At 46.9% G+C, this 26,871-nt stretch overlaps 2 protein-coding genes and 1 non-coding gene across 4 annotated transcripts; 2 read left to right on the top strand and 1 right to left on the bottom strand.

The window, feature by feature from the left end:
- The first annotated feature begins 1,531 nt into the window (after positions 1–1,531).
- LOC139386578 (polyadenylate-binding protein 1A) lies at positions 1,532–7,642 on the top strand. Of its 2 annotated transcripts, none has more exons than XM_071132245.1 (11): positions 1,532–2,401; positions 2,753–2,946; positions 3,114–3,229; positions 3,704–3,843; positions 4,086–4,180; positions 4,291–4,524; positions 4,871–5,234; positions 5,346–5,459; positions 5,900–6,124; positions 6,895–7,118; positions 7,233–7,642. In XM_071132245.1, exons 1-10 carry the CDS (start codon positions 2,209–2,211, stop codon positions 7,110–7,112), a joined length of 1,893 nt encoding a protein of 630 aa, XP_070988346.1. In that variant the 5' UTR covers positions 1,532–2,208; the 3' UTR covers positions 7,113–7,118; positions 7,233–7,642. The 2 variants fall into 2 exon arrangements, with proteins under 2 accessions (XP_070988346.1, XP_070988339.1); XM_071132238.1 differs by having other exon boundaries at positions 1,548–2,401; positions 4,080–4,180.
- Positions 6,681–6,763, top strand: LOC139406238 (small nucleolar RNA SNORD72). The gene has a single exon (XR_011633959.1). It is a non-coding gene; the product is annotated as a small nucleolar RNA SNORD72 (small nucleolar RNA).
- Positions 7,643–22,828: 15,186 nt separating the features above from the next.
- On the bottom strand, positions 22,829–24,806 carry LOC139405639 (G-protein coupled receptor 4-like). Its single transcript, XM_071148055.1, has 3 exons — positions 24,780–24,806; positions 24,287–24,340; positions 22,829–23,837 (listed from the first exon to the last, which is right to left on the bottom strand). The coding sequence occupies exon 3, from the start codon at positions 23,743–23,745 to the stop codon at positions 22,888–22,890; it is 858 nt and encodes a 285-aa protein (XP_071004156.1). The 5' UTR covers positions 23,746–23,837; positions 24,287–24,340; positions 24,780–24,806; the 3' UTR covers positions 22,829–22,887.
- Between the last annotated feature and the right edge of the window lie 2,065 nt (positions 24,807–26,871).

Here is a 26,871-nt window from a genome sequence, read left to right as displayed (position 1 = left end):
CATGTCAACACCCGAAACCGAAACCCGTCTATCAGGAGAGACTGAAAACAATGGGTACCCCAATGCACCACAGCAGGAGTCGTACATGTGGTTAGCACACACACCTGGGTTTGTGGTCTGATATATTCAGGATGAGGATTTAGGGGGGGGGGGGAACAGGTATTCTAGACAGAGTTTTGTCCTAAATACACCAGGCTACGGACTCATTTTGAGGTTCAAATCACAGTTTTCACCGCCACAGAAATACACTGAAGCAGGCCCAGGTTTGGGCTCAGACAGGTGTGGTTAATGTTTTAGATTATGTTCTCCTACTGACTGCTTCCCCTGGTGGTTGCGAGAGGAAAGAGCAGGCTGAAGGTGTAAAAAACATTACAACTAAAACCACAGAACAATGAGCCATATATTTTGCCAGAAGCATAAATGTGAAGCATCTGGTTGGCGTTTCCACTCACTACCAAATATGGTAATGAGAGGAAGTCCAGTGGTCAGCAGTGGGAGAAGATGGAACAAAATGAATTTATGCCAACATTCTGCTTATTTTTTCATCTATGAAACATTTGAACTCCATACAGTTTTCTGTTTCCAAAACTAGAATCAATATCAAACAGAGTGGACTGCGTTTTGTAGACTTTAACGGTTGCCAACGTTTTTGGTGTTGTTGAATGGTGTTGTTTAGGAATGCAAACGAGAAATGAGTTTTTACACATGCGCACTTCACAGAGTAGGCGTTCCCTAACGGAAACATGCAAATAAATGCTTGAACGCACCAATAGAATCTCAATAGCTCTTGCTTGGCTCTGCCCACCTCCTTGCTTGTTCTGCCCCACTATGATTAATTTTGCTCCCATTTGGAACGATAAGCTTTGGTCTATCTTGGGTTAGTTATTAAAAAATATATTAGCTAAAACAGCTACTGTACGCATACTGCGAATGTCTTTATGACTCAAAAGTACAGCATCTGCACATTTACCAGACTGACACCCTCATCAGCGGGGAAGGAAATGAACACCAGCCGAATGCTGGTAGAGTTTGGCATTGACTGATAGAATGTATATTATCACCAGGCACGTTGGCGGGTTGCCACTCAGTTCAATCCAAAACCCACATGCAAAACAACGTATTTGTGTGTTATAACATTACATGCTTTTTTTAATGTATTATCGTTATTATTTTCGGGAAGAAAATGTGGGCATCCACCAGCCACCCTGCTCATGAGTTACTGTCTGTGTCTTGAACCTGAAGACAGGAACCAGTGAATGCTGCTTCCTCCTGTTATAGATATACAACCATGCGTGAACTTGTTTAACCTCAAAGACCAATGGCTGTGTTGCATTTGCTAATACCAGAAATTTGAGAGCAGCAATAGCGGTCAAATCAAGGAATATTATTTGGTAGAATTGAAGAAGAAAACAAAACAATACGTGTATTGATCAAAGAGGTCTTGATTAATAAGATCTCGCGTTGATAGGATCAGATGACGCAAACCAACGAGAGAATCTGCGAGATCTGTGTTTTAAGGGGGTTCAACGGCACATGACCACATGTTCATTCCCTTCTGCGTAGCTACGCTAGAGTGTGTTCCGGAGCCTCGGCACACATTTTATTATCAAAAAAAAAACACAAAAAAAATATATAAAATAAATAAACACAAGGGAAGATTATTTTTTTGTAAGAAAAAGAAAAACTCGGTGAAGCAGGACTAACAAGTAACCCGTCGAAAATAGGACGAGATTTCGGAAGAGAAGGTCATTTTGTTCCATTTGATAACATCGTTGGAAAGGCGTGGGGTGATTTCATATTAATAGTTAACCGAGACATTTTATTATTATTTTTTTATTAGCTAGAAGCTAACGTAGCAGGGTTTTTTTTGTTGTCGATATCGCATCTGTTATTATTGTAACGTTAACTAGTCGTAGTTTAAGACATATTGTAGCTACTAGTAACTTTTGTTGTAAATTATTTCCTCCAGAAGGTAACGTTAGCTCGCTAGACACCAGGTAGCAGAATTAGCCAGCCGGCCCGCATTGCTTTTTTTGGGGCCTAAGTGCGAAGTAGTTAACGTCCAAAACATTTTTTTTATTTTATTTTTTAGCAAGCAACAAATCTTCGGTGTCTCCACACCATTTCACAGACGTTAACCTGACAACGTAACGTGTTTATTACCCTCCCGTATTATTTAAAAAAACCTAAAACCCCGATCCGGTAGACATGAATCCAAGCGCCCCCAGTTACCCGATGGCCTCCCTCTACGTGGGCGACCTGCACCAGGATATCACCGAGGCCATGCTGTACGAGAAGTTCAGCCCCGCCGGGCCTATCCTCTCCATTCGAGTCTGCAGGGACATGATCACTCGTCGATCCCTCGGATATGCCTACGTTAACTTCCAACAACCAGCCGATGGTAACTATTGATTATTTTATTTAAAAAATAAAAATCGTATTTAATCGTCATGGTAATGGAATCACCAGTAAAAAAATATATAGCATGACGTGGCTCACACGTTCACGTTGCACCAAAAAATGTCAATCCGGTGTGATGAATAACATTAGGACTAGTACATAATCACGCATCATTTGATTAACATGGTTTCAGTTCAGCAAGCTATGTAGGCCAACGAGTCTTTCACTGTCCTAATTTGCTGTAGTGTTAGGTTCAATAATTAAATTGGGAGTATCGGCCGCAGATGGTCTACAATGGAGCGGTTTCCTTCAACCGCATTCTAATGGTACGGCTCCCGATATGTGTTTCTAGCTGAACGTGCCCTGGACACCATGAACTTCGACGTCATCAAAGGGAGACCTCTGCGTATCATGTGGTCTCAGCGTGACCCATCCCTGAGGAAGAGTGGGGTGGGCAACATCTTCATCAAGAACCTGGACAAGTCCATTGACAACAAGGCCCTCTATGACACCTTCTCGGCGTTCGGAAACATCCTCTCTTGCAAGGTAGGCTGAGTGAGACGCTTTCTGGCTGTGTGTGGCTGCCATGTGCTGTGTTGTTCCACCCCCCCCCCCCCCCCCCCAGTGTTGGTTGAAATGTGTGAATTTTGAGTCTGTTTTGGTAGGCATGATGTTTTTAAAAACCACTGCCTCTCCAATGTCCTTTCTCCAAGGTGGTTTGTGATGAGAATGGCTCAAAGGGATATGGCTTTGTGCATTTTGAGACCCAGGAGGCGGCTGAAAGAGCCATTGAGAAAATGAACGGCATGCTGCTCAATGACAGAAAAGTGTAAGTGTGATCAGTCCCCGTGAACTTAGAGACGTAATCAATAATAGATGGGGGTGGAAAGGGGGCGGGGGGGGGCTAGTCAGCTGTCCACGGAGTTAAAATGCAACTATAACTCAAACCGTACAGAAATGTAACTTAGTTAGTAAACGCGAACTGGTTATCAATTTCGACTGGATTCAAAAGAATGGTTTGATTTTTAAAGCAGAATTTTGTTTTCGTGTGAGTTCTAACTTTAATCTTACTAACTCAAGGTTTTTTTGTTGTTGTTTCAAGTGTCAACTAATATAAAACTGTTGCTCTGTAGCGCTGTGCTTCTCTACTCACAGCCTTATCAAACTCAATCCTCTTCCCTGGGGGGTTTAGTCAAAATGGTGGTAACAAACACTACCAAGCTCACCCCCCCCACACTACAGAACAGGTAGCCCTGTCAACACACTATTCAACTCACAATATTATTTTATTAACGTACAATAGGTTCGTCGGGCGCTTCAAATCCCGTAAAGAGCGCGAGGCTGAGCTCGGAGCCAGAGCCAGAGAGTTCACCAACGTGTACATCAAGAACTTCGGAGAGGACATGGACGACGAGAAGCTGAGGGAGCTGTTCGGGAAATATGGTAAGTGTCTTCCACGTGTCGTTGTTCCACACCCGGGGGGGGGGTGTGTTCATTAGGAAGCAAACGGCACCAAGCGAGGGGGGAGGGACCTACCTGATTAATGTCCCAATAAGTAAATGTTTTGTCACGGCACTATAATGGAATCTAGCCCAGATTGTCGATTTGTTCCTCGTGTAGTTAATGTCGGTTCCGTAGAGTTAGAATTTGATGCCGTTTTTTTGTGTTGGGCTCTACTGTTCCAGGACCGGCCCTGAGCATCAGGGTGATGACGGACGACAGCGGGAAGTCCCGGGGGTTCGGCTTCGTCAGCTTTGAGAGGCACGAGGATGCTCAGAGGGTGAGTTGTACCGTACATTTCCTGATTATCGCTTATCTGGCGGTTGAATAGAGCTACGTGTCCTGTAAAAGACGGGGATTTTTGACCTCATGTATCCGTTACATTCTCAGGCTGTAGACGAGATGAACGGGAAGGATTTTAACGGCCGTCAGGTCTACGTGGGTCGAGCCCAGAAGAAGGGAGAGCGCCAGACGGAGTTGAAACGCAAGTTCGAACAGATGAAGCAGGACCGCATGACCCGCTACCAGGGGGTCAACCTGTACGTCAAGAATCTGGACGATGGCCTCGACGACGAGCGTCTGAGGAAGGAGTTCTCTCCTTTCGGTACCATCACCAGCGCCAAGGTAACCTTCCCACAACCTTCCCACAACCTTCCTACAACCTTCCTACACCCTTCTACACATTCCTACACCTTCCCAAAACCTTCTACACCTTCCTACACCCTTCTACACCTTCCCAAAACCTTCTACACCTTCCCAAAACCTTCTACACCCTTCCTACAACCTTCTAAACCTACACCTTCCTAAACCTACTACATCCTACACCTTCCTAAGTCAACATCACCCTCTGATTGAGCCCTTACTGTAGTGTGGTGGTACGCCTGTTGCCTGTCTCTATATAGTGGTGTGGTCTATAGGCCCCTGTCTTTCTGGTTCAGAAACCCCTTTTATTTAATGTGCCTCTCTCTAGGTGATGATGGAAGGTGGTCGCAGCAAGGGCTTCGGCTTCGTGTGCTTCTCCTCCCCGGAGGAGGCCACCAAGGCCGTGACGGAGATGAACGGGCGCATCGTGGCCACCAAGCCGCTGTACGTGGCGCTGGCTCAGAGGAAAGAGGAGCGCCAGGCTCACCTCACCAACCAGTACATGCAGAGGATGGCCACCGTCCGGCCCGTACCCAACCCAGTCCTCAACCCCTACCAGCCTGCCCCTCCCTCCGGGTACTTCATGGCTGCCATCCCCCAGACTCAGAACCGCGCTGCCTACTACTCCACCAATCAGCTGGCTCAGCTGAGACCAGGCCCACGCTGGGCCACCCAGGGCGTCAGACCACAACGTAATGATCTACATTGTTTTTTATTTTAGTCAACCGTTTCACTCCAGACTAGAACCCAACAGCTCCATCCAGGAAGTGGTTTGATGTTTTAATTGTCCGTTCTGCTTCCAGACTTCCAGAACATGCCCAACGCCATGCGTCCGTCCGCCCCCAGGCCGCAGACCTTCGGTGCCATGAGGCCCTCGTCCTCCCAGGTGCCACGTATGATGGCCGGCCAGAGAATGGGTGAGTTTACCTGGTTAACCCAGAGAATGGGTGAGTTTACCTGGTTAACCCAGAGAATGGGTGAGTTTACCTGGTTAACCCAGCCCTGTATATACCGTTATGGTTTTCACAACCACCTTTCAGCTACTATTTACTCGATTTATACCGTCGGTTGAAGGATTTAGGCCTTGAGACATGGGGTGTGTGTGTGTGTCCATGACCTGACGAATTGAGTCTGTTCTGAGGGCAGAAGGGGGGGTACAACTCAATATTAGGGTGTTCTTAATGTTTTGTACGCTCACCATGTCTCGAAGTATATGAATCTGTCTCTTGGATGTTGACCGACTTCCTCCTCTTCCCCCCTCTCCCTCCTCATTCTCCTCTTCCCCTCCTCTCCTCTTCCTCTTCCCTCCTCTCTCTCCTCTTCCTCCTCCTCTCCCCCTCCTCCTCTCCCTCTCCAGCCACCCAGGCACTGGGCCAGCGTCCTACCGGTGCGGCGGCTGCTGCAGCCCCGGTGAGGATGCCTCAGTACAAGTATGCAGCAGGCGTAAGGAACCCCCAGCAGCACATGGCCAGCCAGCCCCAGGTGCCCATGCAGCAGCCGGCTGTCCACGTCCAGGGACAGGAGCCTCTGACGGCCTCCATGCTGGCGGCTGCTCCTCCTCAGGAACAGAAGCAGATGTTGGGTGAGTCTCTTTTTACTGACCTTCCCGTCTCCTTCAGTTAAAGGTGCTTTCTCTGCATTGGAAGGTCAGGAAGATGTCCGTAATATATCTGTAGTAATAGTGGAATGAGAGTTTCATAATGTTGCTTAACCGGGCGGCGTTGTGGATTGGCTGATTTTCGCCTGTTGATTTCTCCCGGCCATTTCCCGGTTGCTAAAATTCCAATATTTTGGTTAACTTCGGTTTTATGTGATAAAATAATCGGTCATTGTGTAGAGAATCATTGTTCCGTCTAAAACCGCTGTGAAATATCTTTTCAATAATAAAATATTGTCTTTTCAGTTATTTGAAGCTGGTGCACAAAAAGACTAAAGTAAAACACACAAAAAAACAACTTAAGAACAGGAAGTATAGAAATAGCGACATAGATCATATCTACCTCTTCTTAGACTTGCTTTCGATGAGAATGCCAGATCTATAACGCCCATTTCTATGTGAATCTGGTCTGGTCGCCCAAAGAGTTACACACCGTTTGCAACTTCTTCTTTTCTAAACGACGATCAACATTTTTATGTGCTCTTTGTCAATGATGTATTCTATAAAAATGTCTGAACTTATGAATTTCAGTGATTCTTATTTATTTTTTAACTGAGACAAAGAGCCCAACCTATCCGTCACGAGCCACTGAAGAAGTAGCATCTGTTGTCCTGACTGCTGGCCCTGCTGAGCCTTTTTCTGGGTCCTTTACTGATGCTGAATTCTCCTCTCTCTCCCCCCTCCTCATTCTCCAGGCGAGCGTCTGTTCCCTCTCATCCAAAACATGCACCCCAGCCTGGCTGGAAAGATCACCGGCATGCTGTTGGAGATAGACAACTCCGAGTTGCTCCACATGCTGGAGTCTCCCGAGTCTCTCCGCTCCAAGGTGGACGAGGCTGTTGCTGTGCTGCAGGCTCACCAGGCCAAGGAGTCCGCCCAGAAGCCCACCAACCCCGCCGGAGTCCCCAGCTAAGAACCGGTAAGAACTATATTTAGACTGTACATTTATTATTTCATCTGTTTTCTTTTTAAAAGTGTTACATCGATGTTGGCACGCTACTAATGTTAACGTTTGTTTGTTTGTTGGTTTCAGAGACGGTAATCCTTTAACTTTGCTTCACCGAAGAAAATGGTAGAAAAAATTTAAACATGGAAAAAACCCCTGAAAACTCTGAAAACATTGCAAAAAATGAATAAAGTTATTTCTTTACAAAAAATGAATACAACATCATCTGCCGGGTCTAGAGAAGATTTAAGCTAGTCCTTGTTATTAAAAGTTACAAAAGTGGACAAAAACAACAACAAAAAAATAGCAAAAACGATCTTAATTATTGAAAAATGTTTGACAAAATGTGACCATAAAATAAAAAACATTCCATAGTTTTATTTCCTCTTCCAGTATCAGTCCTCAGAATATCAGCTGTTGTGTTCAGAGATCAGATAGCTGAGGACTTTGTCATTTGGATTGAAAACTGCTAAATAAAGATATCAAACACTTTAAAATGGCCGTCTGTTCCTTTGAGCCGGTGCACGAAGGTTCATCCTGACCTCTTTGTAGATGGCGTTCACATTATAGTCGGTCCAAAAGGCAGAACTATTACCATGATGAGCAATAGGTTTTTCCCCCACACTTTTTAGTGCACTGTAGTTGCTAATGGAAACGCTGACCTGTACTTTTGAGATGATGGGTACTGCAGAGCACTGGTGTGGAGTAGCAGGAGCTGTGGTCTGCCACTAGGTGGCGCTGTAGTTTAGTGATAATGGAAGTGACTCGTGAATGTGTGATGTGCAGCTCCAGCTGATCACCAGTTGTCTTTGTCAGCCAGTGATCTAACACCTGTGACCCTCCAGTACTCTGAATGACTGGTCAGCCAGTGATCTAACATCTGTGACCCTCCAGTACCCTGAATGACTGGTCAGCCAGTGATCTAACATCTGTGACCCTCCACTCCAGTACTCTGAATGACTGGTCAGCCAGTGATCTGACACCTGTGACCCTCCAGTACTCTGAATGACTGGTCAGCCAGTGATCTAACATCTGTGACCCTCCACTCCAGTACTCTGAATGACTGGTCAACCAGTGATCTGACATCTGTGACTATATCACTAGACACCAATATCACTAGACAACTAGCCAACAGCTAGACACCAATATCACTAGACACCAATATCACTAGACAACTAGCCAACAGCTAGACACCAATATCACTAGACAACTAGCCTACAGCTAGACGCCAATATCACTAGACAACTAGCCTACAGCTAGACGCCAATATCACTAGACAACTAGCCTACAGCTAGACGCCAATATCACTAGACAACTAGCCAACAGATGGACATCAATATCACTAGACAACTAGCCAACAGATGGACATCAATATCACTAGACAACTAGCCAACAGCTAGACGCCAATATCACTAGACAACTAGCCTACAGCTAGACGCCAATATCACTAGACAACTAGCCAACAGATGGACATCAATATCACTAGACAACTAGCCAACAGCTAGACACCAATATCACTAGACAACTAGCCTACAGCTAGACGCCAATATCACTAGACAACTAGCCAACAGATGGACATCAATATCACTAGACAACTAGCCAACAGCTAGACACCAATATCACTAGACAACTAGCCTACAGCTAGACGCCAATATCACTAGACAACTAGCCAACAGATGGACATCAATATCACTAGACAACTAGCCAACAGCTAGACGCCAATATCACTAGACAACTAGCCAACAGATGGACATCAATATCACTAGACAACTAGCCAACAGATGGACATCAATATCACTAGACAACTAGCCAACAGCTAGACACCAATATCACTAGACAACTAGCCTACAGCTAGACGCCAATATCACTAGACAACTAGCCAACAGATGGACATCAATATCACTAGACAACTAGCCAACAGATGGACATCAATATCACTAGACAACTAGCCAACAGCTAGACACCAATATCACTAGACAACTAGCCTACAGCTAGACGCCAATATCACTAGACAACTAGCCAACAGATGGACATCAATATCACTAGACAACTAGCCAACAGCTAGACACCAATATCACTAGACAACTAGCCGACAGGAGATATACCTTGCAGGAGATTTACCATGCAGGAGATTTACCATGCAGGAGAGTTACCTTGCAGGAGGTTTATCTTTCAGGAGAGTTACCATGTAGGAGAGTTACCTTGCAGGAGAGTTACCATGCAGGAGATTTACCTTGCAGGAGAGTTACCATGCAGGAGAGTAACCTTGCATGAGAGTTACCATGCAGGAGAGTAACCTTGCAGGAGAGTTACCATGCAGGAGAGTTACCTTGCAGGAGAGTTACTTTGCAGGAGAGTTACCTTGCAGGACAGTTACCTTGCAGGAGAGTTACCATGCAGGAGATTTACCTTGCAGGAGATTTACCTTGCAGGAGATTTACCTTGCAGGAGATTTACCTTGCAGGAGAGTTACCATGCAGGAGATTTACCATGCAGGAGAGTTACCATGCAGGAGAGTTACCATGCAGGAGAGTTACCATGCAGGAGAGTTACCATGCAGGAGATTTACCTTGCAGGAGAGTTACCATGCAGGAGATTTACCTTGCAGGAGATTTACCTTGCAGGAGATTTACCATGCAGGAGAGTTACCATGCAGGAGACTTACCATGCAGGAGAGTTACCATGCAGGAGAGTTACCATGCAGGAGATTTACCTTGCAGGAGATTTACCTTGCAGGAGATTTACCATGCAGGAGATTTACCATGCAGGAGAGTTACCATGCAGGAGAGTTACCCTGCAGGAGAGTTACCATGCAGGAGAGTTACCATGCAGGAGATTTACCATGCAGCAGACATAGAGAAAAACCTTCCATATGCACACTGATACATGCTGTGATGCTGTGTAGACAGTGATACATGCTGTGATGCTGTGTAGACACACTGATACATGCTGTGATGCCGTGATGCTGTGTAGACACACTGATACATGCTGTGATACTGTGTAGACACATTGATACATGCTGTGATGCTGTGTAGACACACTGATACATGCTTTGATGCTGTGTAGACACACTGATACATGCTGTGATGCTGTGTAGACACACTGATACATGCTGTGATGCTGTGTAGACACACTGATACATGCTGTGATGCTGTGTAGACACACTGATACATGCTGTGATGCTGTGTAGACACACTGATACATGCTGTGATGCTGTGTAGACACACTGATACATGCTGTGATGCTGTGTAGACACACTGATACATGCTGTGATGCTGTGTAGACACACTGATACATGCTGTGATGCCGTGTAGACACACTGATACATGCTGTGATGCCGTGTAGACACACTGATACATGCTGTGATGCCGTGATGCTGTGTAGACACAATGATACATGCTGTGATGCTGTGTAGACACACTGATACATGCTGTGATGCTGTGTAGACACACTGATACATGCTGTGATGCTGTGTAGACACACTGATGTGATGCTGTGTAGACACACTGATGTGATGCTGTGTAGACACACTGATACATGCTGTGATGCTGTGTAGACACACTGATGTGATGCTGTGTAGACACACTGATACATGCTGTGATGCTGTGTAGACACACCGATACATGCTGTAATGCTGTGTAGACACACTGATGCATGCTGTGATGCTGTGTAGACACGGATACATGCTGTGATGCTGTGTAGACACACTGATACATGCTGTGATGCTGTGTAGACACACTGATACATGCTGTGATGCTGTGTAGACACACTGATACATGCTGTGATGCTGTGTAGACACACTGATACATGCTGTGATGCTGTGAAGAAACACTGATACATGCTGTGATGCTGTGTAGACACACTGATACATGCTGTGATGCTGTGATGCTGTGTAGACACACTGATGTGATGCTGTGTAGACACACTGATGTGATGCTGTGTAGACACACTGATACATGCTGTGATGCTGTGTAGACACACTGATGTGATGCTGTGTAGACACACTGATACATGCTGTGATGCTGTGTAGACACACCGATACATGCTGTAATGCTGTGTAGACACACTGATACATGCTGTGATGCTGTGTAGACACGGATACATGCTGTGATGCTGTGTAGACACACTGATACATGCTGTGATGCTGTGTAGACACACTGATACATGCTGTGATGCTGTGTAGACAGTGATACATGCTGTGATGCTGTGTAGACACACTGATACATGCTGTGATGCTGTGTAGACACACTGATACATGCTGTGATGCTGTGTAGACACACTGATACATGCTGTGATGCTGTGTAGACACACTGATACATGCTGTGATGCTGTGTAGACACACTGATACATCCTGTGATGCTGTGTAGACACACTGATACATGCTGTGATGCTGTGTAGACACACTGATGTGATGCTGTGTAGACACACTGATACATGCTGTGATGCTGTGTAGACACACTGATGTGATGCTGTGTAGACACACTGATACATGCTGTGATGCTGTGTAGACACACTGATACATGCTGTGATGCCGTGATGCTGTGTAGACACACTGATACATGCTGTGATACTGTGTAGACACATTGATACATGCTGTGATGCTGTGTAGACACACTGATACATGCTGTGATGCTGTGTAGACACACTGATACATCCTGTGATGCTGTGTAGACACACTGATGTGATGCTGTGTAGACACACTGATACATGCTGTGATGCTGTGTAGACACACTGATGTGATGCTGTGTAGACACACTGATACATGCTGTGATGCTGTGTAGACACACTGATACATGCTGTGATACTGTGTAGACACATTGATACATGCTGTGATGCTGTGTAGACACACTGATACATGCTGTGATGCTGTGTAGACACACTGATACATCCTGTGATGCTGTGTAGACACACTGATACATGCTGTGATGCTGTGTAGACACACTGATGTGATGCTGTGTAGACACATTGATACATGCTGTGATGCTGTGTAGACACACTGATAGATGCTGTGATGCCGTGATGCTGTGTAGACACATTGATACATGCTGTGATGCTGTGTAGACACATTGATACATGCTGTGATGCTGTGTAGACACACTGATACATGCTGTGATGCTGTGTAGACACATTGATACATGCTGTGATGACACACTGATACATGCTGTGATGCTGTGTAGACACACTGATACATGATGTGTAGACACACTGATACATGCTGTGATGCTGTGATGCTGTGTAGCCACACTTATACATGCTGTGATGCTGTGTAGACACGCTGATGTGTAGACACACTGATGTGATGCTGTGTCGACACACTGATGTGATGCTGTGATGCTGTGTCGACACATTGTCAAACTGTAAAAAATGAAGCTCACAACATCATCAGATGCAGGTATACAACTCTGCATTGTGTGTCCCACAAATCAATGTCTGACCTTCAGAGGAATCCTGAGGGAGAACATGTCTGACCTTCAGATGAATCCTGAAGGAGAACATGTCTGACCTTCAGATGAATCCTGAGGGAGAACATGTCTGACCTTCAGATGAATCCTGAAGGAGAACATGTCTGACCTTCAGATGAATCCTGAGGGACAACATGTCTGACCTTCAGAGGAATCCTGAGGGAGAACATGTCTGACCTTCAGATGAATCCTGAGGGAGAACATGTCTGACCTTCAGAGGAATCCTGAGGGAGAACATGTCTGACCTTCAGATGAATCCTGAAGGAGAACATGTCTGACCTTCAGATGAATCCTGAAGGAGAACATGTCTGACCTTCAGATGAATCCTGAGGGAGAACATGTCTGACCTTCAGATGAATCCTGAAGGAGAACATGTCTGACCTTCAGAGGAATCCTGAAGGAGAACATGTCTGATCTTCAGAGGAATCCTGAGGGAGAACATGTCTGACCTTCAGATGAATCCTGAAGGAGAACATGTCTGACCTTCAGATGAATCCTGAGGGAGAACATGTCTGACCTTCAGATGAATCCTGAAGGAGAACATGTCTGACCTTCAGATGAATCCTGAGGGAGAACATGTCTGACCTTCAGATGAATCCTGAGGGAGAACATGATCCCACGTGGTAATAGGATTCCAACCAGGGACATCTGAAACACACGACCAACGTCAGAATAATACATGATGCACCAAATCGTCTGCAAGTCATCTCCAGTCCCTGTCCGACAGCACATCTGAATTACACAAATACAGTGGATAAACAACAAAGCACCCAAAGTCCTCCTCTTGTCTATTTCCATCTCTTTGTCTCTGTCTCCCTCTCTGTTTTCATCAGCTAGTTGCTAAGGAACAGTTGAGTGACGGGCAGAACTGATATAGAATTGTTGTTTAATTGTTGACAACACTATCCATAGTTGTCACATGAGCCAAATACAACAACCTTACAGTGAAATGCTTCCTCACAAGCCCTTAACCAACCCTCTTAGAGGTGGTATACAGACCTTACAGTGAAATGCTTCCTCACAAGCCCTTAACCAACCCTGGTAGAGGTGGTATACAGACCTTACAGTGAAATGCTTCCTCACAAGCCCTTAACCAACCCTGCAGTTAAGAAAATAGTGAAGCAAATATTTACTGAATAAACTAAAGTTTAGAAAAGTAACACAATAATGAGGCAACATACAAGGGGTATAGGTACCGAGTCAATGTGTGGGGGTACAGGTTAGTCAATGTGTGGGGGTACAGATACCGAGTCGATGCGCGGGGTACAGGTACCGAGTCAATGTGTGGGGGTACAGGTACCGAGTCAATGTGTGGGGGTACAGGTACCGAGTCGCTGCGCGGGGTACAGGTACCGAGTTAATGTGTGGGGGTACAGGTACCGAGTTAATGTGTGGGGGTACAGGTACCGAGTCAATGTGTGGGGGTACAGGTACCGAGTTAATGTGTGGGGGTACAGGTACCGAGTCAATGTGTGGGGGTACAGGTACCGAGTCGATGCGCGGGGTACAGGTACCGAGTCAATGTGTGGGGGTACAGGTACCGAGTTAATGTGTGGGGGTACAGGTACCGAGTCAATGTGTGGGGGTACAGGTACTGAGTCAATGTGTGGGGGTACAGGTACCGAGTCGATGCGCGGGGTACAGGTACCGAGTCAATGTGTGGGGGTACAGGTACCGAGTTAATGTGTGGGGGTACAGGTACCGAGTTGATGTGTGGGGGTATAGGTACCGAGTCAATGTGTTGGGGTACAGGTACCGAGTCAATGTGTGGGGGTACAGGTACCGAGTCGATGCGCGGGGTACAGGTACCGAGTTAATGTGTGGGGGTACAGGTACTGAGTTAATGTGTGGGGGTATAGGTACCGAGTTAATGTGTGGGGGTACAGGTACTGAGTCAATGTGTGGGGGTACAGGTACCGAGTCGATGCGCGGGGTACAGGTACCGAGTCAATGTGTGGGGGTACAGGTACCGAGTTAATGTGTGGGGGTACAGGTACCGAGTTGATGTGTGGGGGTATAGGTACCGAGTCAATGTGTTGGGGTACAGGTACCGAGTCAATGTGTGGGGGTACAGGTACCGAGTCGATGCGCGGGGTACAGGTACCGAGTTAATGTGTGGGGGTACAGGTACTGAGTTAATGTGTGGGGGTATAGGTACCGAGTTAATGTGTGGGGGTACAGGTACTGAGTTAATGTGTGGGGGTATAGGTACCGAGTTAATGTGTGGGGGTACAGGTACCGAGTTAATGTGTGGGGGTACAGGTACCGAGTCAATGTGTGGGGGTACAGGTACCGAGTCAATGTGTGGGGGTACAGGTACCGAGTCAATGTGTGGGGGTACAGGTACCGAGTCAATGTGTGGGGGTACAGGTACCGAGTTAATGTGTGGGGGTATAGGTACCGAGTCAATGTGTGGGGGTATAGGTATCGAGTTAATGTGTGGGGGTATAGGTATCGAGTCAATGTGTGGGGGTACAGGTATCGAGTCAATGTGTGGGGGTACAGGTACCGAGTCAATGTGTGGGGGTACAGGTATCGAGTCAATGTGTGGGGGTACAGGTACCGAGTCAATGTGTGGGGGTACAGGTACCGAGTCAATGTGTGGGGGTATAGGTACCGAGTCAATGTGTGGGGGTATAGGTATCGAGTTAATGTGTGGGGGTATAGGTATCGAGTCAATGTGTGGGGGTACAGGTATCGAGTCAATGTGTGGGGGTACAGGTACCGAGTCAATGTGTGGGGGTACAGGTATCGAGTCAATGTGTGGGGGTACAGGTACCGAGTCAATGTGTGGGGGTACAGGTACCGAGTTAATGTGTGGGGGTACAGGTACCGAGTTGATGTGTGGGGGTATAGGTACCGAGTCAATGTGTTGGGGTACAGGTACCGAGTCAATGTGTGGGGGTACAGGTACCGAGTCGATGCGCGGGGTACAGGTACCGAGTTAATGTGTGGGGGTACAGGTACTGAGTTAATGTGTGGGGGTATAGGTACCGAGTTAATGTGTGGGGGTACAGGTACTGAGTTAATGTGTGGGGGTATAGGTACCGAGTTAATGTGTGGGGGTACAGGTACCGAGTTAATGTGTGGGGGTACAGGTACCGAGTTAATGTGTGGGGGTACAGGTACCGAGTCAATGTGTGGGGGTACAGGTACCGAGTCAATGTGTGGGGGTACAGGTACCGAGTCAATGTGTGGGGGTACAGGTACCGAGTTAATGTGTGGGGGTATAGGTACCGAGTCAATGTGTGGGGGTATAGGTATCGAGTTAATGTGTGGGGGTATAGGTATCGAGTCAATGTGTGGGGGTACAGGTATCGAGTCAATGTGTGGGGGTACAGGTACCGAGTCAATGTGTGGGGGTACAGGTATCGAGTCAATGTGTGGGGGTACAGGTACCGAGTCAATGTGTGGGGGTACAGGTACCGAGTCAATGTGTGGGGGTACAGGTACCGAGTCAATGTGTGGGGGTACAGGTACCGAGTCGATGCGCGGGGGCACAGGTACCAAATCGATGTGTGGGGGTACAGGTACCGAGTGAATGTGCGGGGGTACAGGTACCGAGTCAATCATAGAAACACAAAACATAGACTGCCCACCCCAACTCACACCCTGACCATACTAAATAAAGACAACATAGACTGCCCACCCCAACTCACACCCTGACCATACTAAATAAAGACAACATAGACTGCCCACCCCAACTCACACCCTGACCATACTAAATAAAGACTAAACATAGACTGCCCACCCCAACTCACGCCCTGACCAACACTAAATAAAGACTAAACATAGACTGCCCACCCCAACTCACACCCTGACCATACTAAATAAAGACTAAACATAACCTGCCCATCCCAACTCACACCCTGACCATACTAAATAAAGACAACATAGACTGCCCACCCCAACTCACACCCTGACCATACTAAATAAAGACAACATAGACTGCCCACCCCAACTCACACCCTGACCATACTAAATAAAGACTAAACATAGACTGCCCACCCCAACTCACGCCCTGACCAACACTAAATAAAGACTAAACATAGACTGCCCACCTCAACTCACGCCCTGACCATACTAAATAAAGACTAAACATAGACTGCCCACCCCAACTCACACCCTGACCATACTAAATAAAGACTAAACATAGACTGCCCACCCCAACTCACACCCTGACCATACTAAATAAAGACTAAACATAGACTGCCCACCCCAACTCACACCCTGACCATACTAAATAAAGACTAAAAATAGACTGCCCATCCCAACTCACACCCTGACCATACTAAATAAAGACTAAACATAGACTGCCCACCCCAACTCACACCCTGACCATACTAAATAAAGACTAAACATAGACTGCCCATCCCAACTCACACCCTGACCAACACTAAATAAAGACAAAGGAAAATAAAGGTCAGAACGTGACGACTGCCTGCTGACCCCTTTGAGTCCTTCAGGTAAACCCATCTCTATTGATCAGACTGAGTCCTTCAGGTAAACCCGTCTCTATTGATCTGACTGAGTCCTTCAGGTAAACCCATCTCTATTGATCAGACTGAGTCCTTCAGGTAAACCCGTCTCTAGTGATCAGACTGAGTCCTTCAGGTAAACCCGTCTCTATTGATCAGACTGAGTCCTTCAGGTAAACCCGTCTCTATTGATCAGACTGAGTCCTTCAGGTAAACCCGTCTCTATTGATCAGACTGAGTCCTTCAGGGAAACCCGTCTCTATTGATCAGACTGAGTCCTTCAGGTAAACCCGTCTCTATTGATCAGACTGAGTCCAGGTAAACCCGTCTCTATTGATCAGACTGAGTCCTTCAGGTAAACCCATCTCTATTGATCAGACTGAGTCCTTCAGGTAAACCCGTCTCTATTGATCAGACTGAGTCCTTCAGGTAAACCCATCTCTAGTGATCAGACTGAGTCCTTCAGGTAAACCCGTCTCTATTGATCAGACTGAGTCCTTCAGGTAAACCCATCTCTAGTGATCAGACTGAGTCCTTCAGGTAAACCCATCTCTATTGATCAGACTGAGTCCTTCAGGTAAACCCGTCTCTATTGATCAGACTGAGTCCTTCAGGGAAACCCGTCTCTATTGATCAGACTGAGTCCTTCAGGTAAACCCGTCTCTATTGATCAGACTGAGTCCTTCAGGTAAACCCGTCTCTATTGATCAGACTGAGTCCTTCAGGTAAACCCGTCTCTATTGATCAGACTGAGTCCTTCAGGTAAACCCATCTCTATTGATCAGACTGAGTCTTTCAGGTAAACCCGTCTCTATTGATCTGACTTCTCTTACTGTTATATATAGTTATTACAACTATTCACAAATAACAAGACATTTCCACTGTACAATTTCTAATGCCAGAGAAAATCATTTGTTTTCACTTAGGCTCTCTTTCAGGATGTTAGGTCTTCGTGTGTAGGCACCTTGATCTCCCTGTTCCTGTGCGTTCTCCTGATCTCCCTGTTCCTGTGCGTTCTCCTGATCTCCCTGTTCCTGTGCGGTCTCCTGATCTCCCTGTTCCTGTGCGTTCTCCTGATCTCCCTGTTCCTGTGCGTTCTCCTGATCTCCCTGTTCCTGTGCGTTCTCCTGATCTCCCTGTTCCTGTGCGTTCTCCTGATCTCCCTGTTCCTGTGCGTTCTCCTGATCTCCCTGTTCCTGTGCGTTCTCCTGATCTCCCTGTTCGTTCTCCTGGAACCCGTTGAGGGGTCTCTCACGCAGCCCTGTCAGCCCATCAACCAGACTGTGTCTCTGGAGAAGGAAGGCTACCCAACATGCCTAGTCATTCAAACCCCTATCTGCCCTGGCCACTGCGTCACCAAGGTACAATGAACAAACTGGCTCTAACTCTGACCACTTTCAGTGTCCTCTTTTTTTAAAGGGACTCCGGGAGAGAATGGGAACAAAAGAGGAGAAAGAGTGATCTCAAATATCCACATTATCAGTTTATTGAAGGAAACAAGTCCATATTTTTCTGAAAAGCTGCAATACAAGCCCAACACAGATAGCGCAATGCAGAATAGGGCTGTGTACAATACAGTATGTCATGTATTTTATATAAAAAAGCAAGGCATGTACTCTTCACATTTTAACTACAACAATAAAACAATACATTTTTTAACCCCCTTTTTCCTCCCCAATTTCGTGCTATCCAATTGCGATCTTGTCTCATTGCCTCCCCCGAGCCCGTTGGGGAGTTGCAGCTAAGGTTGCATCCTCCGAAACATGACCAGCCAAACCGCACACCTTAACACCCGCACGCTTAACCCGGAAGCCAGCTGCACCAACGTGTCGGAGGAAACACCGTCCACTGGCAACCGAAGTCAGCCTGCAGGCGCCCGGGCCGCCACAAGGAGTCGCTAGAGCGCGATGAGCCAAGTAAATCCCCCCCTGGCCAAACCCTCCCCTAACCCGGACAATGCTGGGAAAATTGTGTGCCGGTAACTTGGGACTCCCGGTCGCGGCCGGTTATGGCACAGCCTGGAATCAAACCCGGGTCTGTAGTGACGCCTTAGACCACTGCGCCACTCGGGAGGCCCGTAAAGGTATAATTTTAACAAAGAAGAGAACACTGTTAAAGCTTCGTTTCGATCCGATAATTTGAACAAGGAGTTGATAGGAGTTATACATAGTGAATCGTACAGATACAGTCCATTACCCTAGTGGTTAGAGTGTAGAGGCGGCAGGGTAGCCTAGTGGTTCGAGTGTAGAGGCGGCAGGGTAGCCTAGTGGTTAGAGTGTAGAGGAGGCAGGGTAGCCTAGTGGTTAGAGTGTAGAGGCGGCAGGGTAGCCTAGTGGTTATAGTTGATAGGAGTTATACATAGTGAATCGTACAGATACAGTCCATTAGTGGTTAGAGTGTAGAGGCGGCAGGGTAGCCTAGTGGTTAGAGTGTAGAGGAGGCAGGGTAGCCTAGTGGTTAGAGTGTAGAGGAGGCAGGGTAGCCTAGTGGTTAGAGTGTAGAGGAGGCAGGGTAGCCTAGTGGTTAGAGTGTAGAGGAGGCAGGGTAGCCTAGTGGTTAGAGTGTAGAGGCGGCAGGGTAGCCTAGTGGTTAGAGTGTAGAGGAGGCAGGGTAGCCTAGTGGTTATAGTTGATAGGAGTTATACATAGTGAATCGTACAGATACAGTCCATTAGTGGTTAGAGTGTAGAGGCGGCAGGGTAGCCTAGTGGTTATAGTGTAGAGGCGGCAGGGTAGCCTAGTGGTTATAGTGTAGAGGAGGCAGGGTAGCCTAGTGGTTATAGTGTAGAGGAGGCAGGGTAGCCTAGTGGTTAGAGTGTAGAGGAGGTAGGGTAGCCTAGTGGTTAGAGTTGATAGGAGTTATACATAGTGAATCGTACAGATACAGTCCATTAGTGGTTAGAGTGTAGAGGCGGCAGGGTAGCCTAGTGGTTCGAGTGTAGAGGCGGCAGGGTAGCCTAGTGGTTAGAGTGTAGAGGAGGCAGGGTAGCCTAGTGGTTAGAGTGTAGAGGCGGCAGGGTAGCCTAGTGGTTATAGTTGATAGGAGTTATACATAGTGAATCGTACAGATACAGTCCATTAGTGGTTAGAGTGTAGAGGCGGCAGGGTAGCCTAGTGGTTAGAGTGTAGAGGAGGCAGGGTAGCCTAGTGGTTAGAGTGTAGAGGAGGCAGGGTAGCCTAGTGGTTAGAGTGTAGAGGAGGCAGGGTAGCCTAGTGGTTAGAGTGTAGAGGAGGCAGGGTAGCCTAGTGGTTAGAGTGTAGAGGCGGCAGGGTAGCCTAGTGGTTAGAGTGTAGAGGAGGCAGGGTAGCCTAGTGGTTATAGTTGATAGGAGTTATACATAGTGAATCGTACAGATACAGTCCATTAGTGGTTAGAGTGTAGAGGCGGCAGGGTAGCCTAGTGGTTATAGTGTAGAGGCGGCAGGGTAGCCTAGTGGTTATAGTTGATAGCAGTTATACATAGTGAATCGTACAGATACAGTCCATTAGTGGTTAGAGTGTAGAGGCGGCAGGGTAGCCTAGTGGTTATAGTGTAGAGGCGGCAGGGTAGCCTAGTGGTTAGAGTGTAGAGGAGGCAGGGTAGCCTAGTGGTTAGAGTGTAGAGGCGGCAGGGTAGCCTAGTGGTTATAGTTGATAGGAGTTATACATAGTGAATCGTACAGATACAGTCCATTAGTGGTTAGAGTGTAGAGGCGGCAGGGTAGCCTAGTGGTTAGAGTGTAGAGGAGGCAGGGTAGCCTAGTGGTTAGAGTGTAGAGGAGGCAGGGTAGCCTAGTGGTTAGAGTGTAGAGACGGCAGGGTAGCCTAGTGGTTAGAGTGTAGAGGCGGCAGGGTAGCCTAGTGGTTAGAGTGTAGAGACGGCAGGGTAGCCTAGTGGTTAGAGTGTAGAGGCGGCAGGGTAGCCTAGTGGTTAGAGTTGATAGGAGTTATACATAGTGAATCGTACAGATACAGTCCATTAGTGGTTAGAGTGTAGAGGCGGCAGGGTAGCCTAGTGGTTAGAGTGTAGAGGAGGCAGGGTAGCCTAGTGGTTAGAGTGTAGAGGAGGCAGGGTAGCCTAGTGGTTAGAGTGTAGAGGAGGCAGGGTAGCCTAGTGGTTAGAGTGTAGAGGAGGCAGGGTACCCTAGTGGTTAGAGTGTAGAGACGGCAGGGTAGCCTAGTGGTTAGAGTGTAGAGGCGGCAGGGTAGCCTAGTGGTTAGAGTTGATAGGAGTTATACATAGTGAATCGTACAGATACAGTCCATTAGTGGTTAGAGTGTAGAGGAGGCATGGTAGCCTAGTGGTTAGAGTGTAGAGGGGGCAGGGTAGCCTAGTGGTTATAGTGTAGAGGAGGCAGGGTAGCCTAGTGGTTAGAGTGTAGAGGCGGCAGGGTAGCCTAGTGGTTAGAGTGTAGAGGAGGCAGGGTAGCCTAGTGGTTAGAGTGTAGAGGCGGCAGGGTAGCCTAGTGGTTATAGTGTAGAGGGGGCAGGGTAGCCTAGTGGTTAGAGTGTAGAGGCGGCAGGGTAGCCTAGTGGTTAGAGTGTAGAGGAGGCAGGGTAGCCTAGTGGTTAGAGTGTAGAGGCGGCAGGGTAGCCTAGTGGTTAGAGTGTAGAGGAGGCAGGGTAGCCTAGTGGTTAGAGTGTAGAGGAGGCAGGGTAGCCTAGTGGTTAGAGTGTAGAGGAGGCAGGGTAGCCTAGTGGTTAGAGTGTAGAGGCGGCAGGGTAGCCTAGTGGTTATAGTGTAGAGGGGGCAGGGTAGCCTAGTGGTTAGAGTGTAGAGGAGGCAGGGTAGCCTAGTGGTTAGAGTGTAGAGGCGGCAGGGTAGCCTAGTGGTTATAGTGTAGAGGAGGCAGGGTAGCCTAGTGGTTAGAGTGTAGAGGCGGCAGGGTAGCCTAGTGGTTATAGTGTAGAGGGGGCAGGGTAGCCTAGTGGTTAGAGTGTAGAGGAGGCAGGGTAGCCTAGTGGTTAGAGTGTAGAGGAGGCAGGGTAGCCTAGTGGTTAGAGTGTAGAGGAGGCAGGGTAGCCTAGTGGTTAGAGTTGATAGGAGTTATACATAGTGAATCGTACAGATACAGTCCATTACCCTAGTGGTTAGAGTGTAGAGGAGGCAGGGTAGCCTAGTGGTTAGAGTGTAGAGGCGGCAGGGTAGCCTAGTGGTTAGAGTGTAGAGGAGGCAGGGTAGCCTAGTGGTTAGAGTGTAGAGGAGGCAGGGTAGCCTAGTGGTTAGAGTTGATAGGAGTTATACATAGTGAATCGTACAGATACAGTCCATTACCCTAGTGGTTAGAGTGTAGAGGAGGCAGGGTAGCCTAGTGGTTAGAGTGTAGAGGAGGCAGGGTAGCCTAGTGGTTAGAGTTGATAGGAGTTATACATAGTGAATCGTACAGATACAGTCCATTACCCTAGTGGTTAGAGTGTAGAGGAGGCAGGGTAGCCTAGTGGTTAGAGTGTAGAGGAGGCAGGGTAGCCTAGTGGTTAGAGTGTAGAGGAGTTATACATAGTGAATCGTACAGATACAGTCCATTACCCTAGTGGTTAGAGTGTAGGGGCGGCAGGGTAGCCTAGTGGTTAGAGTGTAGAGGAGGCAGGGTAGCCTAGTGGTTAGAGTGTAGAGGAGGCAGGGTAGCCTAGTGGTTAGAGTGTAGAGGAGGCAGGGTAGCCTAGTGGTTAGAGTTGATAGGAGTTATACATAGTGAATCGTACAGATACAGTCCATTACCCTAGTGGTTAGAGTGTAGAGGCGGCAGGGTAGCCTAGTGGTTAGAGTTGATAGGAGTTATACATAGTGAATCGTACAGATACAGTCCATTACCCTGCATCTGTCCTACCTGGAGCCTTCTACTACACTATCAGTCATGGTCATAGTGTTGGTGACCTGACTCTGCTCCTCGTCACCCATGAGCTTGCCGAAGCAGGGGAAGGCCAGAGTGTCCTTAGCTCCCTTTCTCATGAACACATAGAGTAGGGGATCCACAAGGGGGCTGAATCTCTCAAAGAGGGTCCCGATCTTTACATTTGTTCGGCCTGTTACCCCTGATATCAGATATTGTATGATGAGGGGTAGGAACAGGACTGTGTAATTGCCCAGCACAAGGGCCAGGGTACCAATAATCCGTCTCTGTTCGACAGCTGGCACAGAGATGGAGACGGACAGAGCTTTCAACGTGCCCACGAGGAAGAATACGAGCAACGGAAAGGGTATGAGGAGGTTAACTGCAAACAGAATCAGTTTCCTCTCGAGAGTCGGTGTGAGGTAGAACACGCAGATTTGGATGAAAGGGATAACCCAGATAACGGAGGACATTATGAGCGAGTATTTGATGTTACGACGAAAACGGTACCAGAGAGGAAATGCAATCACAAGATATCTCTCCAGAGCAACACATACCATGAAACTAATGCTCGCACTGATACCGAAGAAATCAATAAAAAGTACAATCATTTTCCAGGCACCAGACGGGTTGAACGGCCTCATGCAGATCTGAACGAGATCTGCAATAAGAAGGTTGATAACGTAGACCGGAGCGATGTGATCAGCTCGGATCAGGAAGTACATGGCATAAATGGACAGACAGATCAGAGGAAAGCCGATGGAGAACGTTGTCCACTGTACGACGGTTTCAACGATGCTCCAAGTGGATGGGACGTCGTCCGTGACATTGTAGAGGTTTTCTCCAGCCATCCTTGGTGGTGCTTGTTGTTGCAGGAACTGGTTGATGGCAGGGTTCTTCAGATTCCCGAGTTCAAGGGCCTTAATATTTTCCTGTTGTGCTCCTACACTCAGAGAAAACAAAGTGAAATAGCTGCTGTTTTACTCTATAACATCTAAGATTCCAGTCATGATTCTTTAAAACAGGTCTAGTTTTGACCTCAATGATGCATCTTTACTCTAAATCTAAAAGCATTTCCCTTCTAAAGAAACAGGAAGTATGCTCAATATACTTCTACGTTCTGCATATTTTTAGTAAAACTGAACATGTAATACAAAATAGACCTGTCAAAGTGCAATGTCTATAGACATGAACCTTCTTACATTGTGTAAATGTTAGGATACCTTAAAACGTCTCTTTTTATGCAATTAACTAATCAATTGAGCCATTACTACGTGTTTTAATGAATATCATATAATAGAAAAAAACTAAGAAAAACTAAGTCATCACGTGAAGCACAAGAACAGTTGAAATAGCCATTTCAACCATGTGGAATCTACAGTATTGTCTTACCTGGTGGTTCAATTAGATTAACTGGCGTTCGTCTTGTAGCGCCTATCAAATCAACTAATTATCAGGAAGTGGAAATGCAAGTTAGAAACATGCCATTCTTTTTTACAGCACAGATACAGATACAGCACAGATACTCTCAGATACTCACAGATACTCATAGATACTCACAGATACAGCACAGATACTCACAGATACAGCACAGATACTCACAGATACAGCACAGATACTCACAGATACAGATACAGCACAGATACTCACAGATACTCACAGATACAGCACAGATACTCACAGATACTCACAGATACAGCACATATACTCACTGATACTCACAGATACTCACAGATACAGATACAGCACAGATACTCACAGATACAGCACAGATACTCACAGATACTCACATATACTCACAGATACAGCACAGATACTCACAGATACTCACAGATACAGATACAGCACAGATACTCACAGATACAGATACAGCACAGATACTCACAGATACTCACGGTGCACACCCAGTGACAATACAGCATGTACGTCTGAGCCTTAAATACTGTGAGACAGGAAGTCCACCACTCCAGGATGTCAAAAGTCATTGCACAATTTGTGTTACTGTAGCATTTGTCTTCGATAGCTGATTGGTCAGGGAGATCATGTGACATTACCACCAGTGGTTAAAAGATCCCGGACCTAATCCATTCCACACTAAGTTTCTACTTCGATGTATTTCAGAATGACAACAGGAATGTGACATCTGACCTGTAACATAATACACTTCATGCACACATCTTATAATATGCATTAGAGGTCGCTTTCAGCTTCCTGTGTAAACCGGAAGTGCCTTAAAATGATGTCATAGGTGCCGTTTCGAAGGGTTAAGAAGGTCAGATCTTTTCAAAACTTAATATGTGTGATTAGGCAACCCCCATGAACTGTAAGTCAGTCATTTCTCCCAACAGATGTCTAAGAAAAGCTCTCTCACACACACACACACACACACACACACACACAGCAAGGATGGAGTGACAAAGTGCGGTGCTTAAAGACACACAGAGCCTGACATGGCATTTCCATAATCTCTAGGCTGTGCAGAGTTCAATGAGATGCCCCGCTTGACCGTAGCTCGCTCTGAGTGCAGCGACCGTGAAAAAAGTAGGCCCAAAATGAAGCCTGGCCCTAAATGTCATTTGCTTTTGGGTGACAGTGAGAGAACCGTTAGGGTGAGAAGCACAATTCGACCTCAGGTACGTTCCTGAGGTCCTCCCGATCCGTGCAAGCCTAACCTTGACCGTGTGGCATTAACCCTTAACAGTAAAACAGGGTTTTTTGGTCTCACAGATTACAATGACTTCTCTCCCCATAGGAATACATTGCCTGCTCCTCTAAAGTCAACCTGAAGCCTATGTAGGTTATGAATGCCTTATGAACCTGTCTTCAATGACAGTCCATCAGGCCACTGTGAGGTCTACATGTGTCGATTCTAAGCTTCCTGTAGCAACCGGAAGTGGTTAAAATCACCCTAAACATGTATATCCATACCCAGTTGCCTGCAGTTTGACAGACATAGTGCATTCAAGCCTGTGTAAATCAGTTCTTAACGTAAAGACTTAAAACTCAGGATTCTGTAAAAGCATACCCCAATGAGGATATGTGTTTACTTATAGCTTCCTGTGCCAACCGGAAGTGCCATAATTGGTGTCACAGGGGCTGTTTTCGAAGGGTTAAAAAAAAAAGTCAGATCTGTCCAAAACTTCCTATGTGTGATTAGGCCTCAACCCCCCTGAACTGTAAGTCAGTCATTTCTCCCATAACATTTAAAAGAAAAACTAAATCACTCACAGCTTGGAAGGAGGGACCCATTGGGGTGTTAGGGTTAGGGTTGGGTTAGGGTTAGGGTTAGGGGTTAGGGTTAGGGGTTAGGAGGGAAGGAGGGACCCATTGGGGTGTTAGGGTTAGGGTTGGGTTAGGGTTAGGGTTAGGGGTTAGGGTTAGGGGTTAGGAGGGAAGGAGGGACCCATTGGGGTGTTAGGGTTAGGGTTGGGTTAGGGTTAGGGTTAGGGGTTAGGGTTAGGGGTTAGGAGGGAAGGAGGGACCCATTGGGGTGTTAGGGTTAGGGTTGGGTTAGGGTTAGGGTTAGGGGTTAGGGTTAGGGGTTAGGAGGGAAGGAGGGACCCATTGGGGTGTTAGGGTTAGGGTTGGGTTAGGGTTAGGGTTAGGGGTTAGGGTTAGGGGTTAGGAGGGAAGGAGGGACCCATTGGGGTGTTAGGGTTAGGGTTGGGTTAGGGTTAGGGGTTAGGGTTAGGGGTTAGGAGGGAAGGAGGGACCCATTGGGGTGTTAGGGTTAGGGTTGGGTTAGGGTTAGGGTTAGGGGTTAGGGTTAGGGGTTAGGAGGGAAGGAGGGACCCATTGGGGTGTTAGGGTTAGGGTTGGGTTAGGGTTAGGGTTAGGGGTTAGGAGGGAAGGAGGGACCCATTGGGGTGCGTAGAGACATACACTGCCTGCATTAGTTAACCTTGTTTGAACTATTAACCTTTTGTAACTAGGGGGCAGTATTTTCATTTTTGGATAAAAAAACGTTCCCGTTTTAA

The sequence above is a fragment of the Oncorhynchus clarkii genome, chromosome 3 (genome assembly GCF_045791955.1).
Source record: "Oncorhynchus clarkii lewisi isolate Uvic-CL-2024 chromosome 3, UVic_Ocla_1.0, whole genome shotgun sequence".
NCBI classification, from domain to species: domain Eukaryota; kingdom Metazoa; phylum Chordata; class Actinopteri; order Salmoniformes; family Salmonidae; genus Oncorhynchus; species Oncorhynchus clarkii.
The sequence above is the reverse complement of the archived record's forward strand: the minus strand, read 5'-3'. Positions and strand labels throughout refer to the sequence as shown.

Excerpts from the sequence above, each read along its gene's own strand:
- LOC139386578 (XM_071132238.1), top strand. The coding sequence starts at position 2,209 with ATGAATCCAAGCGCCCCCAGTTACCCGATGGCCTCCCTCTACGTGGGC. Across the intron at positions 4,525-4,870 it reads GTACCATCACCAGCGCCAAG|GTGATGATGGAAGGTGGTCG; the intron begins GTAACCTTCCCA and ends GCCTCTCTCTAG. Across the intron at positions 5,235-5,345 it reads CCAGGGCGTCAGACCACAAC|ACTTCCAGAACATGCCCAAC; the intron begins GTAATGATCTAC and ends TTCTGCTTCCAG.
- LOC139405639 (XM_071148055.1), bottom strand. The coding sequence starts at position 23,745 with ATGGCTGGAGAAAACCTCTACAATGTCACGGACGACGTCCCATCCACT.